Source organism: Orbicella franksi, chromosome 13 (assembly GCF_964199315.1).
Source record: "Orbicella franksi chromosome 13, jaOrbFran1.1, whole genome shotgun sequence".
NCBI lineage: Eukaryota > Metazoa > Cnidaria > Anthozoa > Scleractinia > Merulinidae > Orbicella > Orbicella franksi.
Window position 1 is genome coordinate 14,823,521 of NC_138157.1, and position 17,500 is coordinate 14,841,020.

General features: G+C 39.8%; 4 protein-coding genes across 4 annotated transcripts in view; 3 read left to right on the forward strand and 1 right to left on the reverse strand.

The window, feature by feature from the left end:
- Nucleotides 1-1,412: 1,412 nt before the first annotated feature.
- Nucleotides 1,413-6,018, reverse strand: LOC145464795 (uncharacterized). The gene is made up of 4 exons (XM_081448589.1): nt 5,415-6,018; nt 5,116-5,221; nt 3,910-4,447; nt 1,413-3,031 (listed from the first exon to the last, which is right to left on the reverse strand). Exons 1-4 carry the CDS (start codon nt 6,016-6,018, stop codon nt 2,813-2,815), a joined length of 1,467 nt encoding a protein of 488 aa, XP_081304715.1. The 3' UTR covers nt 1,413-2,812.
- Nucleotides 6,019-7,930: 1,912 nt separating this feature from the next.
- On the forward strand, nt 7,931-8,683 carry LOC145465061 (uncharacterized). The gene has a single exon (XM_081448858.1). The coding sequence runs from the start codon at nt 7,931-7,933 to the stop codon at nt 8,681-8,683; it is 753 nt and encodes a 250-aa protein (XP_081304984.1).
- Nucleotides 8,684-12,542: 3,859 nt separating this feature from the next.
- Nucleotides 12,543-17,248, forward strand: LOC145464812 (uncharacterized). Its single transcript, XM_081448610.1, has one exon. The coding sequence runs from the start codon at nt 16,604-16,606 to the stop codon at nt 17,132-17,134; it is 531 nt and encodes a 176-aa protein (XP_081304736.1). The 5' UTR covers nt 12,543-16,603; the 3' UTR covers nt 17,135-17,248.
- A 79-nt stretch (nt 17,249-17,327) lies between these two features.
- LOC145464806 (uncharacterized) overlaps nt 17,328-17,500 on the forward strand; it is a 1,920-nt gene continuing 1,747 nt past the window's right edge. The window contains exon 1 of the mRNA XM_081448604.1: nt 17,328-17,500. This exon is cut by the window's right edge and continues 1,747 nt beyond it. The gene's annotated coding sequence lies outside the window, so the exon portion shown is untranslated.

Below are 17,500 nucleotides of genomic sequence, written 5' to 3' on the forward strand. Positions count from 1 at the left end.
CCTCCCCCAATAGTACTGGAGGATCTTCCTGATCTTATCCTGCGGGAGACCATACAAGAGGTTTGTTAGGGTTTGAAATAATTTTCTGCTATAATAATTATATTTAAAACTGGATTATTGGTTAATGCAATTCCAGAGTTTTAATTGGCTTAGCCATTGTGGGAAATGGGCTAATATACCATGAAACACAAATATGGTACCTTAGGTATAAGTGTCAGCGAAGAACAGGCAGGGAGCTCAAATATCGCAATTCCTTGGGTGTTTTTAATAAAACAAGCATTTGCACTCATGGCATAGTTGCTAATTATTTTTTCTACAGCTTAATACAGTGAAAGCTAGTGCAGGTTACGTGTACACTAAAGTCATCTATCTTTTAAGCTACCCATATAGTTTTCTTCTCTATTCATCAATGGATAACACTTCAATTTCCATGTTTTCTTGCTCTGAATATGATCATGGACATCTTGCTGAAGACAGCATACAAGAACCCAAGCCTTTGCGACCATAATCTAGGGTATCCAAGAGGGTGATATGACATGCCACCACATCAGAGTACATGTATAAGGACTGAGAAATAATATTGAGGTTTTGTTCCTTTTATTTTTTTAAGACATTGCTAGAGGATTATGTCAATGAGGAATTAAGTAATGACAGATTTTACACTTCAAAGCACAGTTGGGATGGTCAAGTTTTTTAAGTGCATGCAAAAAGACAAATTTATTTTAAACACATATTTTGACTTTAAATTAAAGCTTGGATGTAACAGATCTTTGTTTGGATACAACAGTTACAACAGTGGAATGCTGATGAAAAGATTTCAGATGAACTAAGAGCAAACCTAGCTACCTACATGATGGAGGCTGGTTTTGAACCTGAACGTCTCTGCAGTGGTAGAGATGTCCTAATGCAAGGACTGCTTTGGTACTTTGTAATTGATAAGAGAAAACGTGAGCTGGATGACATGTCTAAAGGTAATACCGGTAATGACAAGATTATTTTATCTGCGGTGTATTTATTAGCATATTGAATGTTTTACACATGTACTTTCAGAATGTGGCCCAGATAAACACTGAGTTGTCATGCTTTTGTAGGTTGTGATTGAATGAACATTGTCCTGAAGATGCCAAGAAACAGGGCTGAAATTTGTTGAAAGATTTCATGTATAGTACACCTTTGATGTGCTGGTTTTTGAAGGTTTTTCAATCCTGGAAATGGAATACCAGTAGCAGTCTGCATGTGTTTAAATGTAATGATTCCTACATTTAACTCTTTTATTATTAAAATTAAAATTATTATTATTATTTAGTAATATTATTAATTATTATTATTATCATTATTATTATTATTATTATTATTATTATTATTATTATTATTCAAATTGTAACAGGAATGAATGAGGTGACGTTGCAAAGCTTCCTAACCCAGCAGCCATCACTGGTAGAGATTGTTTTTCCGCCTCATGCTGCAAAGCACATATCTGCTACAGAATTCCTGGCTAAAGTTACCTATGACAATGAAAGTGGAGAGAAAGAAGTCCAGGCAAGAATTATGTTTGAGCAATATGTGCAGGAAATTGCCCAAAGAAAGGAAGGTATTTATCTGATATCAAAGTGGGTACATTAAAAAAATAACTTCACATTGGAAGTTTTTTTTTTTCATTTGGTTTCACCTTCTTCAAAAAAGATAATAGGTGTTAGAGTGATGACGGCAATAACAAGTTGGTCTTAGACATTCTGGTGCAGGGTTAAGGGAAGTGTTGTTCATCAAGGTCTGTGTCCATTAATGGTCTGCAACATAACTGTAAAATTTAACAATAATAGACTTCAATGTCAATTATGACGGAACCAAACACATTCATAAAACTGCAATAGAACACAACCAGTGCCCTCTAACAATAATCATTACACTAAACTTGCAGGTGAGACACGGCTGAATGACTTGTGCTGCTTCTGGACTGGATGGGATTTCCTACCTCCACGAAAAGAGATCTTGGTGGTTAAGTTTAATACAAATGAGAGCAGCCAGTTACCAACATCAGAGTGTTGTTTCATGTCTTTATTGCTTCCCATTGGCCATAATACATATCAGGAGTTCATGAATTGCATGGACACTGCAATCCGATATGGGTCAAAAGGATTTTCATTTGCATGAATGTGTCTTTATCATACAGGTGTACAATTTTCACTGTTGTGTTTGTTTTTGCAATGTTGAAATTCAGAAATATAAGGATATCATATGATGGTTTTAATTGCATGTAAAAGGCCTGTGTTATTGCATTTCAGTTGAAATGGTAAATTTTAGTTGTTTTCTTGTTGTTCAGAGATTTTCAAGTTATAAATTTTTAGGTTCCAGTTTTATTAGAGCTTTTTTTATGTAAAAAGCCACATTGGCATTCAAGTATGAATCATGTGATTAAAATGACATGGGATACATACATGTAGTTACATTGGTGGGAAGTACCCAGTAGGTCATTTATACCAGATAACATTGGATTAACACAACATTACTTCTTTGTTAGAAACACACAGATACCAGTAGGTGCCTAGTGCAATGAGTTGATAATGAGTTGATTTGTCATCAATAAAAGAGAAACAAGTATTTGCTAAACTGTATCTTGATTAGCACTGAGATAACAGTAAACACAGTTATCATTGCTCTGGTTTAGTGCTGGAACTAGCATGCCAGAACACAATATTCCCAGGATTTGGTTTTAGAAGGTTATTTTCTCTCGAATTTGTTCTCTGACTAAACTTCTGAATCACAAATTTAAACTCCTAACACCTCCTGCCAGTCATGGCCAGAGACTGACTGTTCACTGCAATGAGAGTCTCTCCGCAACAAAGTTGCAAGCACTCAAGTACACATCAATCCCATAACTATTGTCATGCTGCATTGGATTTATGGCATGGATCAGGTCATGATAATCACTGTCTGTTAGTGGGTTCGGAATATTCGGGATGATCACAGCCTCCTCATCTCGACAACTCTCTGGAAGGGGCCCATCACAGTCTATGCCATAGTCATCCCAATTCTGCTAAGGCAAGATTTATACAAAATGAATGAAAGGAACAGGAAATTACAGATGGGTGATAGTCTTCATATATTGCCCTTATTTACAGCTCTGATTGGCTAGCTTTGTTACTTTCTTGTTTCTGATTGGTCCACGGCAGTGAGATAAAATATATTTTAGCCTGCTGAATTCTCCGTTAGCACAAAAATATGCCACAATAACCGATGAAATTATTATAATAAACCTGTCTGTTGTCTAGATACACAAAAACATCCCAAAGAGAAAATCTTCCACTAAATAATTTTAAAATAATTATTGTTGGCCACAATGGATTAGAAATTGGGTAGCTTTCACTTTGATGGCACTGAATTTTTAAGAGACTTGTAAAGCAATCTCAATTTGTTTTCTTTGATAATCTTTATAAATTCTACTTAACAATTAGATTATGAGCATGAGATTTCTATTGTGTGATAGTTGATGAGGGCAAAGCCCAAGTCAACTATAACAGGATCTAATAATCAAGTGAATAATCTTATTGTTTTGGTATAAAGCAACTAGATGCTCACAACTAACAACAACACTATCCAAATCTTTACAGTCACTAAAAACATTTCGCAAACGAGAAGAAGCAGGTGCCATTTTCTCGATAACTGCTACTTACAATCAACAACAATAGATAGTAGCAAAGCCAATCAGTGAACAGCATTCACGAAGAATACTAGTAAATTTATACATACAAAAGTTATTCATCAACGAAGCTGTGTACTAGAATTCCTGTATAGAATTCCGAAGACGGTGAGGTATATAATATTTTAACGCTGAACATCCTTAAGCCATTTCAAAGAGATTGTCATTGGCCTACAAATGTTGAGGGAAATAAGATAAGAAAGCTCTTCCACCTGTTGCTCCATAGAAACTTCCATGATTCTTGCATTGTCAATTAAATCAATTATCCAAAGCTGGTTTGGTGTTTTGTTTCTTGCAGTTCTGATTGGGTGATCATTCCAGGAACTTGCAAAATCATGGAGGTGCTGATTTATTCTTGGTAGAAATGTGTAATGCACACAGAACATGTGGATGTTGTTGGACAACTCTAAATGCCCAGATTCCTCAAGAAAGTAGAATACTGAATAATAAATGTAGATACAGCTTGCAAACAAGTCTCTCCACAATCGTTCTATCCGTTGATTGTGTACACTTGGCCCAGTGATTATACTGCCCCTTCCTGGTCCTCTTGCTGGGTGAGTAAGCATGTACCACGCAACATTCACATTTTCCACTCCGTGATCTGATCTTACTCGTGATGGCAGACCATGGACATTGATTGCTTCCAAGAACAAGTCAAGGACAGTGTCAGCCTGATTGCTTCCATTGCATCGAAGAAACATGATCTTTCTAGAAAATCCATCAATACACCCATGTATGACAAATTTCCACCTAAAAAGCAACATGGACATGATGTACAAAAGGAGAAAATAGCAAATAAACAAAACACCTCAAGTGTTCCTATCAATGGTGAATTAATGAATTCATTTACGGAGATTTGACTTCATTCTTTGCTTCAATATTCTATTTTTGAAAGGAATATTTCAATGTTGAAATGGCAACTTGATTCAAAACAAAAATGTTGATTTCATGATGCCTGACTTAGTGCAACAAAATATCCCTAATTTCCATAAAAACAAAAACTGGGTAACAACATTTTTCCCACTTTCTCTTCTGCCAGCAGCATTTTGAGCCTTTTGAGTGCACTAAAATCTCTGCCTCTCTCTTTTTCTATCATGAGAGGGTTAAAAAAAGCAAGTGACAAACAAAATGATGAGAAAACAGTGTGTGACATATGACAGTTTACCAGTTACAGTCAAAATTATGCAAATTTTGGCCAAATTCCCACATGCTTATTGCATGAAGCCAGACAACAATCCAATCAACAATCAAGTCGCCATTTAATGTTGAGATATTCACTTCAAGAATGGAATATTAAAGCAATGAATATAATCAAATTTCCGGCAACGAATTCATTAATTCATTAATTCACCCTTGAAAGAAACACGAGCTGTTTTCATGGTGAAAAATTGTTTTTCAATTTTGGCAAATACACATACCTCACCAGTTTATGGTGACCATCCATGTGCCAAAGGGCTAAAGGGGCCCTTACACTGTAAGATCTTCTGTGTGTCACACGAATCTGGAGACCTCTGACAGCAGTGCCTACAACATGATGACAAGCAACCCAAAGGAAAAGGTGTGAAACCTTCTAATTGTTAACAACTTGATTGAAAATACATGCAACATTTTTAAGCCACTTGTCCTTTCCCGGAGGGTGGCTGCTTAATTGGGGTTCTTCTGTATTAATGACCCACCTCCCACCTCTTCTCTTACTGTCTTGACATTGATATATTACCTTCAGGGTCAACTCTTCTCATTGCTTCTCTGATTCTTTCTTCTTGAATTTTGTGGCCCTTGGACAGGAGATGACCACGCATGGACTTGTACCCACAATTTGGGAAATTATGAAGTATATCCTGGATGACAGCATCTAATTCTGCTTCACTCATACTTGAATAACTTGCACGAACCGAGATTCCAAATTCATGGAGTCTTCTGTACACTGTTTTATCACTGACTCTAAGCATCTTGGCTATGTCAGCGCCCTTAAAACCTTTCTCAAGATAATACTCTAGCTGGTTTCGGCTGATGTCGAGTTTCGGCCTTCCTTTACTTCCAGTTGCTATCACTGCTCTCGTAGTACTGTAGTCGTCGAAGGAATCCTCATTCACCATCTGTAATATTAGGTGGCGAGCTTGAAGCAAGTTTGGGAGCAATTCTTCTTCAAACATTCCACCCAGTCTCAAAATCAGTGAACATAGCCATTCAACCTTATATAAGCTATAATCAAGACCTGTATTCGAATTGAGCCGATTTATAACATCGACAAGAACGGTTTTTACGTTGTTTACTATCAGTTCTCGTACCGTTTGATGCTGACCTTCTTCAGTGGCCGCCATTTTTAAAAATTATGCCTGAAAAGCACCCTGGGAGACAATTTTTAGGTAGGTACTTCTTGTATGATATTTATCATGTACCGTATTATAATGCACTTGCCGACATGAGGATTTGGGCTTTTAAATAATGTAAGATCAAATGAAACAAAGATATTGTGGCACACGAGATATTATGGTCTGATAGAATGATGTATGATCCAACGACATGAATTCCGATCCAATTACATAAATTCCGATTAAGTGACGTACAGGACAGCACCCACAGCTTCCATTAGAATGATGCATGATCCAATAACATAAAGTCCGATCCAATGGCATGAAGTCCGATCCAATGGCATGAAGTTCGATCCAATGACATGAAGTTCGATCCAACAACATGAAGTCCGATCCAATGACATGAAGTTCGATCCAATAACATGAAGTCCGATCCAATGGCATGAAGTCCGATCCAATGACATGAAGTTTGATCCAATGACATGAAGTTTGATCCAATGACATGAATTTCGATCCAGTGACATGAAGTTTGATCCAATGACATGAAGTTTGATCCAATGGCATGAAGTTCGATCCAATGACATGAAGTTTGATCCAATGACATGAAGTCCGATCCAATGGCATGAAGTTCGATCCAATGACATGAAAAATATGGTCCGATAGAATGACATACGATCCAATGACATGAAAAATATTGTCGGATAGAACGATGTTTGATCCAATGACATAGCATCGAAGATCCAATGGCATGAAATGTGATTCAATGGCATTTTTGTCCCAATTCCCCCTCCATAAAAACGATAACGAAACCAATATAAGGAAAATATATTAAATTACAATGGATGATAAAATACTAAAATTCATCATAAGATACTAAAATTCATTATAAAGATACTAAAGATCATTATTAAACAAAAACGTTTTAAGCTTAGTTTTAAACGTATCCACTGATGGGGCACTTCTCACATCAAGTGGGAGGCTATTCCACAGTGCTGGCGCACAGGATGAAAAAGCGCGTCCCCCGTAGGTCTTTGTTCTAAACACCGGTATGTGCAGTCCCAGGTGATCATTATTTGAACGAAGACACCTTATCGGTTGACGAAGATTAATAAGTTCCGCCAAGTAACAGGGTGCTAAACCGTTTAAAATTTTGTAAGTAAAAAGTAAAATCTTAAAAATAAAACGCTTGCGCACGGGCAGCCAGTGAAGCTTGCGGAGGATTGGCGTAATGTGATCCGCTCTCCTTGTTTTTAAGTCAGAACGATTAGAGCGATAAGATTGATCAGAACGAATGTACGAACGAAGCTGCAATAAAGTGGAGAAAACGACAAATACAGTCCTAAGTGTTTGTTGAACCAGCCACTGCGGAAGAGTCTGCAAAAAAAAAAAGGCCTGAGCATCCCCCGACTGGAGCTGGTTTCTGGTCATATGGCGATTAATCTGATAACAAACACAAGAGACGCGCTGGAGGGCTTTCCTGTCGGTGAAATGCACTGTTGGCTGGACAGTACAGTCGCCTTGCACTAGATACAAGGAGCTGGAAATTACAAACAGTTCGTCAGCAGCCGGGTTAGCAAGATCCATCAACATTCAAACGTACAAAGGCGTCACATGACGAGTCAAGAGAACCCTGCAGACCTGGGAAGTCGTGGTGGAAGTATGCAATGAGAGGAGCTATGGTGGAGAGGACCTAAATGTTTAGCAGAGAAAGAAAGCTGGCCATGCGACATTATGACGAACAGTACTCTTGAAAGCCAAGCAGAAGCAAAAGTGACCCGAGTAGTATTTGCCGGAGACCGAGAAGTGACAGACGAGTTTGACGGACTGCTAGAGAAGTTTGCTCTGTGGAAAGTGTTGAGAGCTTGTGCCTGGATTTCGCGTTTTGTAAACAACACCCGCAAACACGAGGAGCAAAGGACAAATGGACCCCTCAGAACTGACGAGACTGAGAGGCAAACACTTTTCTGGGTGGCACGTGCTCAAAAACAACGCGAAGGGAAGCGAGAAATTTGAAGATCGACTGCAGCTGAACCTACAAGAGAGACAAGATGCGCTACTGGAGTGTCGCGGGAGAATCCAGGGAGATTATCCCATTTATCTCCCGGACAGTCACCCCTTCATGGAGAAACTAACAATGTTTTCTCATCAGGCCACACTCCATGGGGGAGTTGGACTCACTGTAACAAAAGTGCACGAACGGTACTGGGTACCGAGACTTAGACGACTAGCGAAGAAGGTGATTAAGAAATGCTATGGATGCAAAAGGTTCCAGGCAGTTGCATTAAAAAGCCCACCTCCTGGGAATTTACCGAGAGATCGAACTGAAGGAACAGCAGCATTTCAAGTGATCGGTGTTGACTTCGCTGGCCCTCTGAGGTACCAAAAGGGAAAGAAGAACGAAGGCAAGGCGTACATTGTACTCTACACTTGTAGTCCAACATGTGGAATCTATTTAGAGCTGCTGCCAAACATGGAGACCACAGAATTCATTACCAGTTTGAAGAGGTTCATCGCACACCGGGGACGTCCAGAAAAGATCTACTCCGACAATGGGAAAACGTTTGTCGGCGCCGCGAACCTTCTCAAGACCATTATGAGTGACGAGAAAGTTCACGACTACCTGGCGACGCACAGAATAATGTGGCAATTCAACCTAAGCAGGGCTCCCTGGTAGGGAGGGCAGTTCGAACGCCTAATCGGACTGGTCAATTGTGCGCTGTATAAATCCATCGGTGGTGGCTTACTGACATGGGCAGAGCTGCAGGACGTTTTATTAGACGTCGAAGTCGCACTCAACAACCGCCCCCTTAGCTACGTGGAGGATGATCCACAACTGTCAGTTCTCACCCCTAGCTCGTTGCTTTTCGGACCACCAAACCTCCTACCGGAGTTAGAGCACTATCATCTAGAGTCCCCAGACCTCAGGAAGCATGCGAAGTACCTCAAGCGCTGTAAAGACGCAATGTGGCGACGGTGGACGGATGACTATTTACGGGGATTACGCGAGCAGCATCACCTTAAACCAAAGTGAAACCAAAGTGACATAGCAGTGGGTGACGTGATGCTGGTAAAAGACGACGATACAAACCGCGGGAAGTGGAAGATGGGAATAGTGGATGGGCTAATCACTGGACAAGATGGTATAGTGAGAGCTGCGAGGATGAAAACCGCAACTGGGTCGTACCTTGAGCGAGCGCTACAAAAGCTCTACCCTCTTGAGTTGTCGTGTGATTATGAACCCCAGAGAGCACAGAACGTATTAAGCGTCAACGCAGCAGAGTTCGCCCCAAGGAGAGAAACGAGGCAGGCAGCACGGGATGCCCGAGGACGCATTGCTGCACTTGCAAATGACGAGAACAATTACGTAACATTCGCTTTATTTTAAATTGTGGACAATGTAATCATAGTTTTCGTTTCGAATAGAGTAGTTTGACAAGTTTAATAGACATTTTCTCTTTTCAAGACAAATTGGGGGGGGGGGGGGGGGTCAATGAATTCGGAATTAAAATTAGCTCCCATTTTTTTAATAATGTTCAATTTTAATGTAAGTTTACGTTAAGCCCTGTTAAAGATTCACGGCTGCGCTACTCATAGGTGCATGACAAAAAAGGAAATTCATATCGTGACAAGGACCGTGATAGTAATCAACAACCAGACAGATTAATGTAACCAAGCTTGAGCGACAAGTTGATCACGTGAACATAGAATACATTTACAATAAGGAATGGTCTGTAATTCAGAGTAGAAAACCAACGTATTCGGTGACGGTTGAGATTTTTGGTGAGCTTTGTGACGAATAAAAGATTTGCGACGAGACTAGTGTTGGGTCAACTGGTGATTTCCAACAGCCCCATACATTTTAGCAAATTTTCGTGACCACTGTCACCTATCTCTAAGATAAGATTTCCTGTCACAAGCATAAGAATGCGGCATTTGCATCGGTTAAATATGAAGCAGTCTATTTTACTGTAAGTCGAGTTTGCCACCAACTGACATTCAAATTCATGCCTTTAGTGATGTACCAAAGACCTATGCTGCTGCCATGTATTTGCGCTCAGAGTATGAAGATGGACATGTTGCGGTCCAATTACTTTCGTCAAAAACAAGGGTGGCACCCATCAAACAGACTACTTGGTACACCAATCTCAGCAAGACTTTTCTGCAACCTGTTGCAGTCACTCCCCGTGAAATCAAACAAACCTTCTGGGTCAATTCTACAACCGTCATTTGCCGGACAAAGCAGGGGAAGTCCTGGAAGCAATATGTTCAAAATCACACTCCAGAAGTTCATAAGACCGTACCCGAGGCTGCATGGAATTACTGTCCAGGTTCCAAAAATTGAGCTGGTCTACATCTTGTGGCTTATCTGGACAGGAACTTTTCGAGAACTGACTGTGGTAGAATGGACCAGAGTTTCTAAAGAACCTAGACAGCAAATGGCCAAGTCACCTCAAGTGCAAGCAGATAACAAAGAAGCTATGATTAAACTAGTTAAATGCCCCCTGCTGTGCTCGTGACTCATTTTCTGTTGAACACTCAAGAATGTTCAACAGTAGAGTAGAGCAGAGCAGAGCAGAGGGGAGCAGAGTAGAGTGAAATAGAGAAGATTAGACTGTACTGTAGCAGAGATTAGAGAAGAGTACAGTACAGTATAGTAGCATAGAGTAGAGTAGAGTTCTGTAGTGTGGCGCAGAGTAGAATAGCAGAGTAGTGCAGTACAGTACAGTATTTACAGGGCTACATGGAGGCAGTAGAGGCACAGAAACTCTACTGAAAATTTCGAGAATTTTTGGGACACATTTGACGTCAGAAGGGCTTGGGGTTGTCTCTGTCGTTTATCTTCGAGAAATACAAAAAAATCAGACAAACCCTACAGTTAACTCCATGACACTGTGTCATAACAGAGTTGGTCTGAATAATCTGGCCAAAGAATTTTGTTGTAAGGAAACTGTGTGATGCATACATACTGCAGTCTATTTGCACTCAGTGTATGAAGATGGACATGTTGAGGTCCAATTACCAGATGTTTTCTCTCCTTGTTCACTGTTCTTCGTTAAGTGTCTCTTGGTGGTCCTCTTCAGCATTTGCCTTCGGGTGCCATGTTAATACTTTACTTTGCCTGTTGAAGCAATTTGGTTGTTAGATTAAAGTTCCATCTCACCAAAGCGTTTGCAGAATGCTGGAAATTTGCAGTCATCCTTATATGCATGTCAGCCTTATATCCATCAACAGTTCACAACTGCATTAAATGGCATTATTTCAACGTTCTGGCAACTAAGCGATCAGATGTACATTGTAAAATAAGAGACTTGATTCGTGATTAAAATCTGCCTTGAATGAGAACTTTAAGAGAGAAATTTTTTTACTAGCTTTGTTATTTTGTTGTATCAGGTGAACGATAATGATGATGATGTCGATGAATGGAATACCAAAGAAAACCAAAGAAAACCAAAGAATATTCAGTCCATCCTGGACAGTTTGTATTTCAGAACAAGTTTGAAGTCCTAACTGTATCAGAAAAAAGGGCTTGACGACAATGGCTTGGCAACATCTCTGATCATGCGTGAAACTGAATCACAACTCCCCTTTGATAGCCTCCTCAAGGCCTTCAATGTGATTCCAAATTACTAACATCATGCTTTACCATAAATTATATCTGCCTTTTCTTACACTGTACAGCTGTGAAAGGATATGCAGCAGTGGGGTGCCAGAGCAAGCCAGCTAGGTACCTTGTGCACATTTTTGCCATCTAAGTCACCTACACAAATTAAAGTGTCCCTATGAATGACACTTTTTAGTTGCAGTTATACAACATACAAATAAGTTTTTCTTCATTTGTAATTGTAATTGTAATTTTTGATACATATTTGTAACATAAAAGAGACTTTTTTGATTCATGATTAAAACCCGCCTTGAGAACTTTAAGAGTGAGAGACGTTTTCTTTACTAGCTTTGTTGTTTTATTGCAAAAGATGAATGACGATGATGATGATGGGGAGGAAGAGGAGGTAATTAAATTTTAAAAGTACCACTATAAACTAAGCATGCCAAAAGAAACAGCACTGACTCCCCTCAACTAAACTTCCATTTCAATGTCATCACTGTCAAGTAACCAACTGCCACAATGTAATTCCACTGATTCACATTAGCGCACGTTATTTGGCCACCACCACCACAACAATAACTCTTTTTAGTTCAATGGGAACAAAGAACTATGTTTCTGTAACTCCTTTGTCCGTCCTCCATGTGCCTTGTAACATTTCCTTTGACTCACAAGCCATTGGCCTAGTAAAATGCCTTAACACCATCTCATTTTCACCACCTATATTTCAGTCAGCCCACTCTTCATTTGTACCCTGGTCACCCACTACTAACAACTCACTTTTTCAGCTTCATTACCAGTCTCTTTACATACTCCCGCCATTGTCCTTTGACAACAAAACAATTGCCAACCTGGATGAGACCTATCACATTTTGGATGGACAACTCACTAATCAGATTCAAGACATTTGCAAATGCGTACAACACCTGTAACCAGTATCAACTTCAAAAGTCACCAATGTTTTAGCTTTCACAGCCTTTGCTCTAACTTAAATTCATTGTACTCTTTTTCTTTTTCTTTACTTTTAACTACAGCGTAATGGCATGGTACAGCTCTAAGGTTCCCACATCCCCACACGCTCTCAAACAAGGTGCCCTTCAGCTTTGCAAACACTATAAGAAATACCTTTGGTCTGAAAGAGACCATTTTGCACACCTTTTGTATTCCCTTTGTCCAACTAGATGTTACCATTATTTCTTCTCTTTTTTGGACTTATAAGACTTTGCTCCCTTTCCTCTTTTCATCACTTTCTATCATACAGACTGTTGCGCATGTTCACTGGCATAGCATCACAAAACAGAAAATGGATCTTTGTTTTTAAAGATTGTTAAGATTTTCTTTGTCTTTGTTTGCAAATTGGACAGTTTTTAACATTGCCAGGGACCGTTTACCCTATGTCATTTTTTCTGTTCAAGGAGGAAGCCCGGCCACCTTCACCTTTGGAACAAACGTTCCATTTGACAAGCCGGACAAAGCCCAAAGTACCTTTCACAACGCCACACGAAATCTTCAGTCTTCCCATGGTTTTGCCAGGGCTTTCCTACGACAGCCGAAAGCTCCGGAGACTACCTTACCACAGAACCTAAGATCCTCTTACTGGTAAAAGGTCACCAGAAAGGAGAGTTACTTCAAGGGCTCATCCCACAAGATGGCATCATGACTAACGTTGACATTCACAATTTTGAGGACTACGGATGTCCTAGTGCCTACTTGCTGGTCGGTTACCGCTCGTCCACCAGTGCTCATGCCGCCGTTTTTTCCGCCTGGCTTTGCGGCAGATATCAGACACATAGAAACAAATTTCAAGCCCCAACAACTGCACAGGAGAGGGAGGAGTGGGTGCATGTTTCCACCCAACCTCTTTGGGTTTATCATTTTGTAATATTATAACGTTATTTAGAAGATAATGTATCATGCTGTATAGTTAAGGATGATACTTTTGTCTCTGCATAATTTGACATGAAATGTACTCACTGATTGACACTGTTTTGAAGAACATCAAACTATTGATGGGTCTGCAGTTAACATTGCTCAAAATAAAATAGTCGCCAAACTCAGAGCAACCAGCTGAAAAAGGAAACTCCAATTTAAGGCCAGTGAAATTGAAGCAGTAAAGGAACAGTGCCAAACAAAAATGTCCCAAAGTGAAACTTAAGGCAATGGGAGAGAAAGAAAATGCACCTGCCAACGACATTGAAAAGAAAAAACCCAAACCAAAGAACAGTCGAAAAGAGGAGATTGCCAAATCACAGGCTGCCCAGAATGCTGCCCTACGTTTTTATAATGCAAATAGGCCTGGTGATTGATGTGTCTGCATTAAAAGAAAAAACAGTCCAAGTCAAGGTCAGCTTCCACACAGCGCATCACCTTTGCAGCCCCTTCCGACTTAAAGTTTGGTTGCCCATCAGATGTATCAACAACACCCTAGTTACCCTTTACACCTGCGTCATCATTTTCCACTTCATCGCCTCTTTCATTGAGATCTAGCAACATAAAATACATATTATCTCCAGCATGTACAGCAACACAGCCAAGTCAGGAAAGCTCATCAATGCATAGCCTTTTGAATACCCCACTTGATGACTCACCAGACATCATTCAGCTGTGATACAATTCTCTCATGTCCAGTGGCATAGGAAACACCTCACCATGATCACCGAGATCACTATTTAAAAACCTCCTTGAGATCCTTGAGCAGAGCAATGCAAATTATGGGACAAAACAACTCAGGCAGAGGTTTGGTGTTTAAACTGCAACGTCCTCAGTGAAATGATTAGGGAGCTTGAGCAAAAGCTGGAAATTCTGAGTGAGTAAAAATTAGTTCTTTTACTTTCTCAAGGCTTACGTTGTTCTTCTTGATATAAACTTATTTTTCAGTTGCGTGCTTGCATACGTGTTTAAACATTAGATATTAGGTTAACTTAAAATTTCTGGTTGGTTTTAAATGGATATGAATACTTTAATAAACATAATGTGGATAGATATTAAACGTTCCTTAAGCTTGAAATTCCTACTAAGAAGTCTTCTTTTCTTATAGAACCTCCCCGTGAAGTTTCTGTATACTTTCAAAAGCTATTCAGCCTAGAAACTGGGGATACCACTTCATTACAGGTGAGTAAAATCTGAATTCTGATTTAAGGGGGAGCCACATGACATTGCTTACTTTGTGGTGTGTTTGCCCAGCCTTTTGGTCAGTAAACAGATTTTACCATTAGATGGGCAATTCTTCTTAACAGTTGTTATGTATATCGTCTCAGAAATCGCCAGATGTCCTACATGTACCTACAAAAGATCATTATGGTGGAGACCATTTTACCCCAGCAAGTGGAAAGCAAGCACTGTACACTGGCTCCGGCATCTCTATTTCCTTTGTAGAGCCACTCACAATCTTAGCCAAGTCCATCGGAGAGCCTCAGGAGCTGCTTGGACAATTAGTTACTTACTTTCTTGATGATGCGACATTGGCCAAGTCAGTTCCTTTACAAGAAAGCCACACGAAGGGTAAAAATGTGCTGGGCCAGACAATACCAAATACAACAAACATTTACTTGGATTAATCTATCCAGGTTTGCCTTATAGCCCTTAAAATGTTTCCAAAATGATCGAGGAACTCCTCGTCCAGCTCCTTCAACCACGAGTCTGACTCATGCCCAGAAGACAAAAAATGTTGAAATCAACTGCAACTTCGTCACCAAGTCCATTTTCATTAGCTTAGAACTTCATAAAGATGGGGCAAAGAAAAAGAAAAGCCACTCATTCTGTTGTGTTAGCAGATTTTGCTCTTTTTTTTAGGTGCGACTGTAGCTCTTCCAGACAAATCTTTAGTCACTGGCTGATTTCATTCTGGATTTGTCTGGGCCAAATCTCAAATTGCTCTTTAGTGCGACTTGGCCCATAGTACGTCCCTGATTGACCAAAATCACTGGATTCTGTGACAAAGGTGGGTATGTAGGTAGCTGGAACTGTTGTTTAGCTGGTAAACCTGCTCCAACAGTAAGATGAGGAGTGCGGGACTGAAGTAACTGACTTCCCAAAACACTGTTCGTGGCTATGAAGTGTACAGAAGCTTGGGGCTCATATGTGGGGTTGCCAAGTGTATTGTACCTCAGAAGGGCTGGGGTTGTCTCCTCATGGTGAACTCCACGACGCTTTGTGCCATGACAGAGTTGGTCTCAATAATCTGGCCAAGGAATTTTGTTGTAAGGATATCTCTTACACACTGAATGCAGAGGCTACAGAGGCTATGGTGTCACTGAGTAACAAGACGGAAAAGTGTAGGCATGTGCAGACAAGGCCTGAGAGTGTCAAATAGAGATACAGTGCATATGAGCTAACGAAGTTCCCAAATAAACGATCTGGAAGAACGTTAAGAGGTGGAAAGATTTGGTGTGCGAAGGTTTATGGCAAGTGACTCTGACAAAAGATTTTACACGAGACTTCCGATTATGCAACTTTTATTACTTTGTATAACTTTGTTGAACCAAGACCGGGATTTAGTCTCAATTACTATAATTTCCATACCAATGCTTCTAAACATCCCTCTTAAATTGTTTCCAGAGGAAGGACAACGAATCTGTGTGAACTCAATGAACTTTTTTTGTATCGACAAGACTGCCTCTGGGTTTGCTGGAGAAAGACCTTAGTGACAGGTTTAACATATCACAGCGGGAAGTATCACAGCGGGAAGTATCACAGATATTTGCTACCTGGATAGACTGTCTGTGTTATTGTCTGGGACAGCTTACTTTTAAAAGTGAAACTACCCTTACCAATAGCATATTACTAACAGCGTATAGACTCCTAGCGTACCAGGCGACCCAAAACCCCAAAGAAAAGCGTACGAGTGGCTGTCTTTTAGCCTATTAATCGCCACAATCAATCACCAATAATTGCTTCAATAGCTAGTACCAAGATGATGACGAGGAAGATGAAGCACTTGCGATATTGTCGGCCAAGCTCACCTCGAATGGACTGTCAGTCTTGAAGTTGGCCATGAGCCATGTACCATGTACGTACACAATGCGTTGCACGGAATTCCAAGGCTTTCCTTTACATACTGTTTTAATCCATAAGATTGTTACCGCCTGTTGTAGCTCTCATTCCCTTGATTCACTCGCCGATGTTCATTTACATGTCAGTTACCTTGAAAAGTATTGTATGGAATTCCTCTGTACTCCCAAGGTTCTACCGTACAACAAACTTTGGAAGCTGTGTGAAAACAGTGGATACCATTACACAAGATTTTTGTCACCTCCGTTAAAATCTTGCCTGAACTGTGGGGAAGGCATCACGATGCACAACGCACCCTCGAAAACCAAATTGTGCACCCTTGAAGGCCCTATTCCTGCGTTAAAAATTACCCTTGAGTGCAAAGGGTGCAAAAAAAGCTATGGCATAACGAGATTCACGGATAGTACAGTAACCCATTTCTATCCAAAGTCAATCTCAAGTGATGTGATACAGATGCCAAACACCTCATACATGACTCAAGAGTTGTACAGGTGGATACCTTCTCTCAGGTAGGTAAAAAGTCCATATGTTTAACGGATGGATGGATTGATTGATTGAAGTGGATGGTAAGGTTATTATTATTATTATTATTATTATTACTATTGTTATTATTACTATTATTAATATTATTACTATTATTATTATTGTTATTATTATTGTTATTGTTATTATTATTATTATTATTATTATTATTATTATTATTATTATTATTATTATTAGAAAAAAATGGTTTGGCATCTTCATCTCCAATCATGCGTGAAACTGAATCACAACTCCCCTTTGATAGCCTCCTAAAGGCCTTTAATGTGATTCCAAATTGCTTACATCATGCCTACCATAAAATATATCTGGCTTTCGTTACAGCTGTACAATGATATG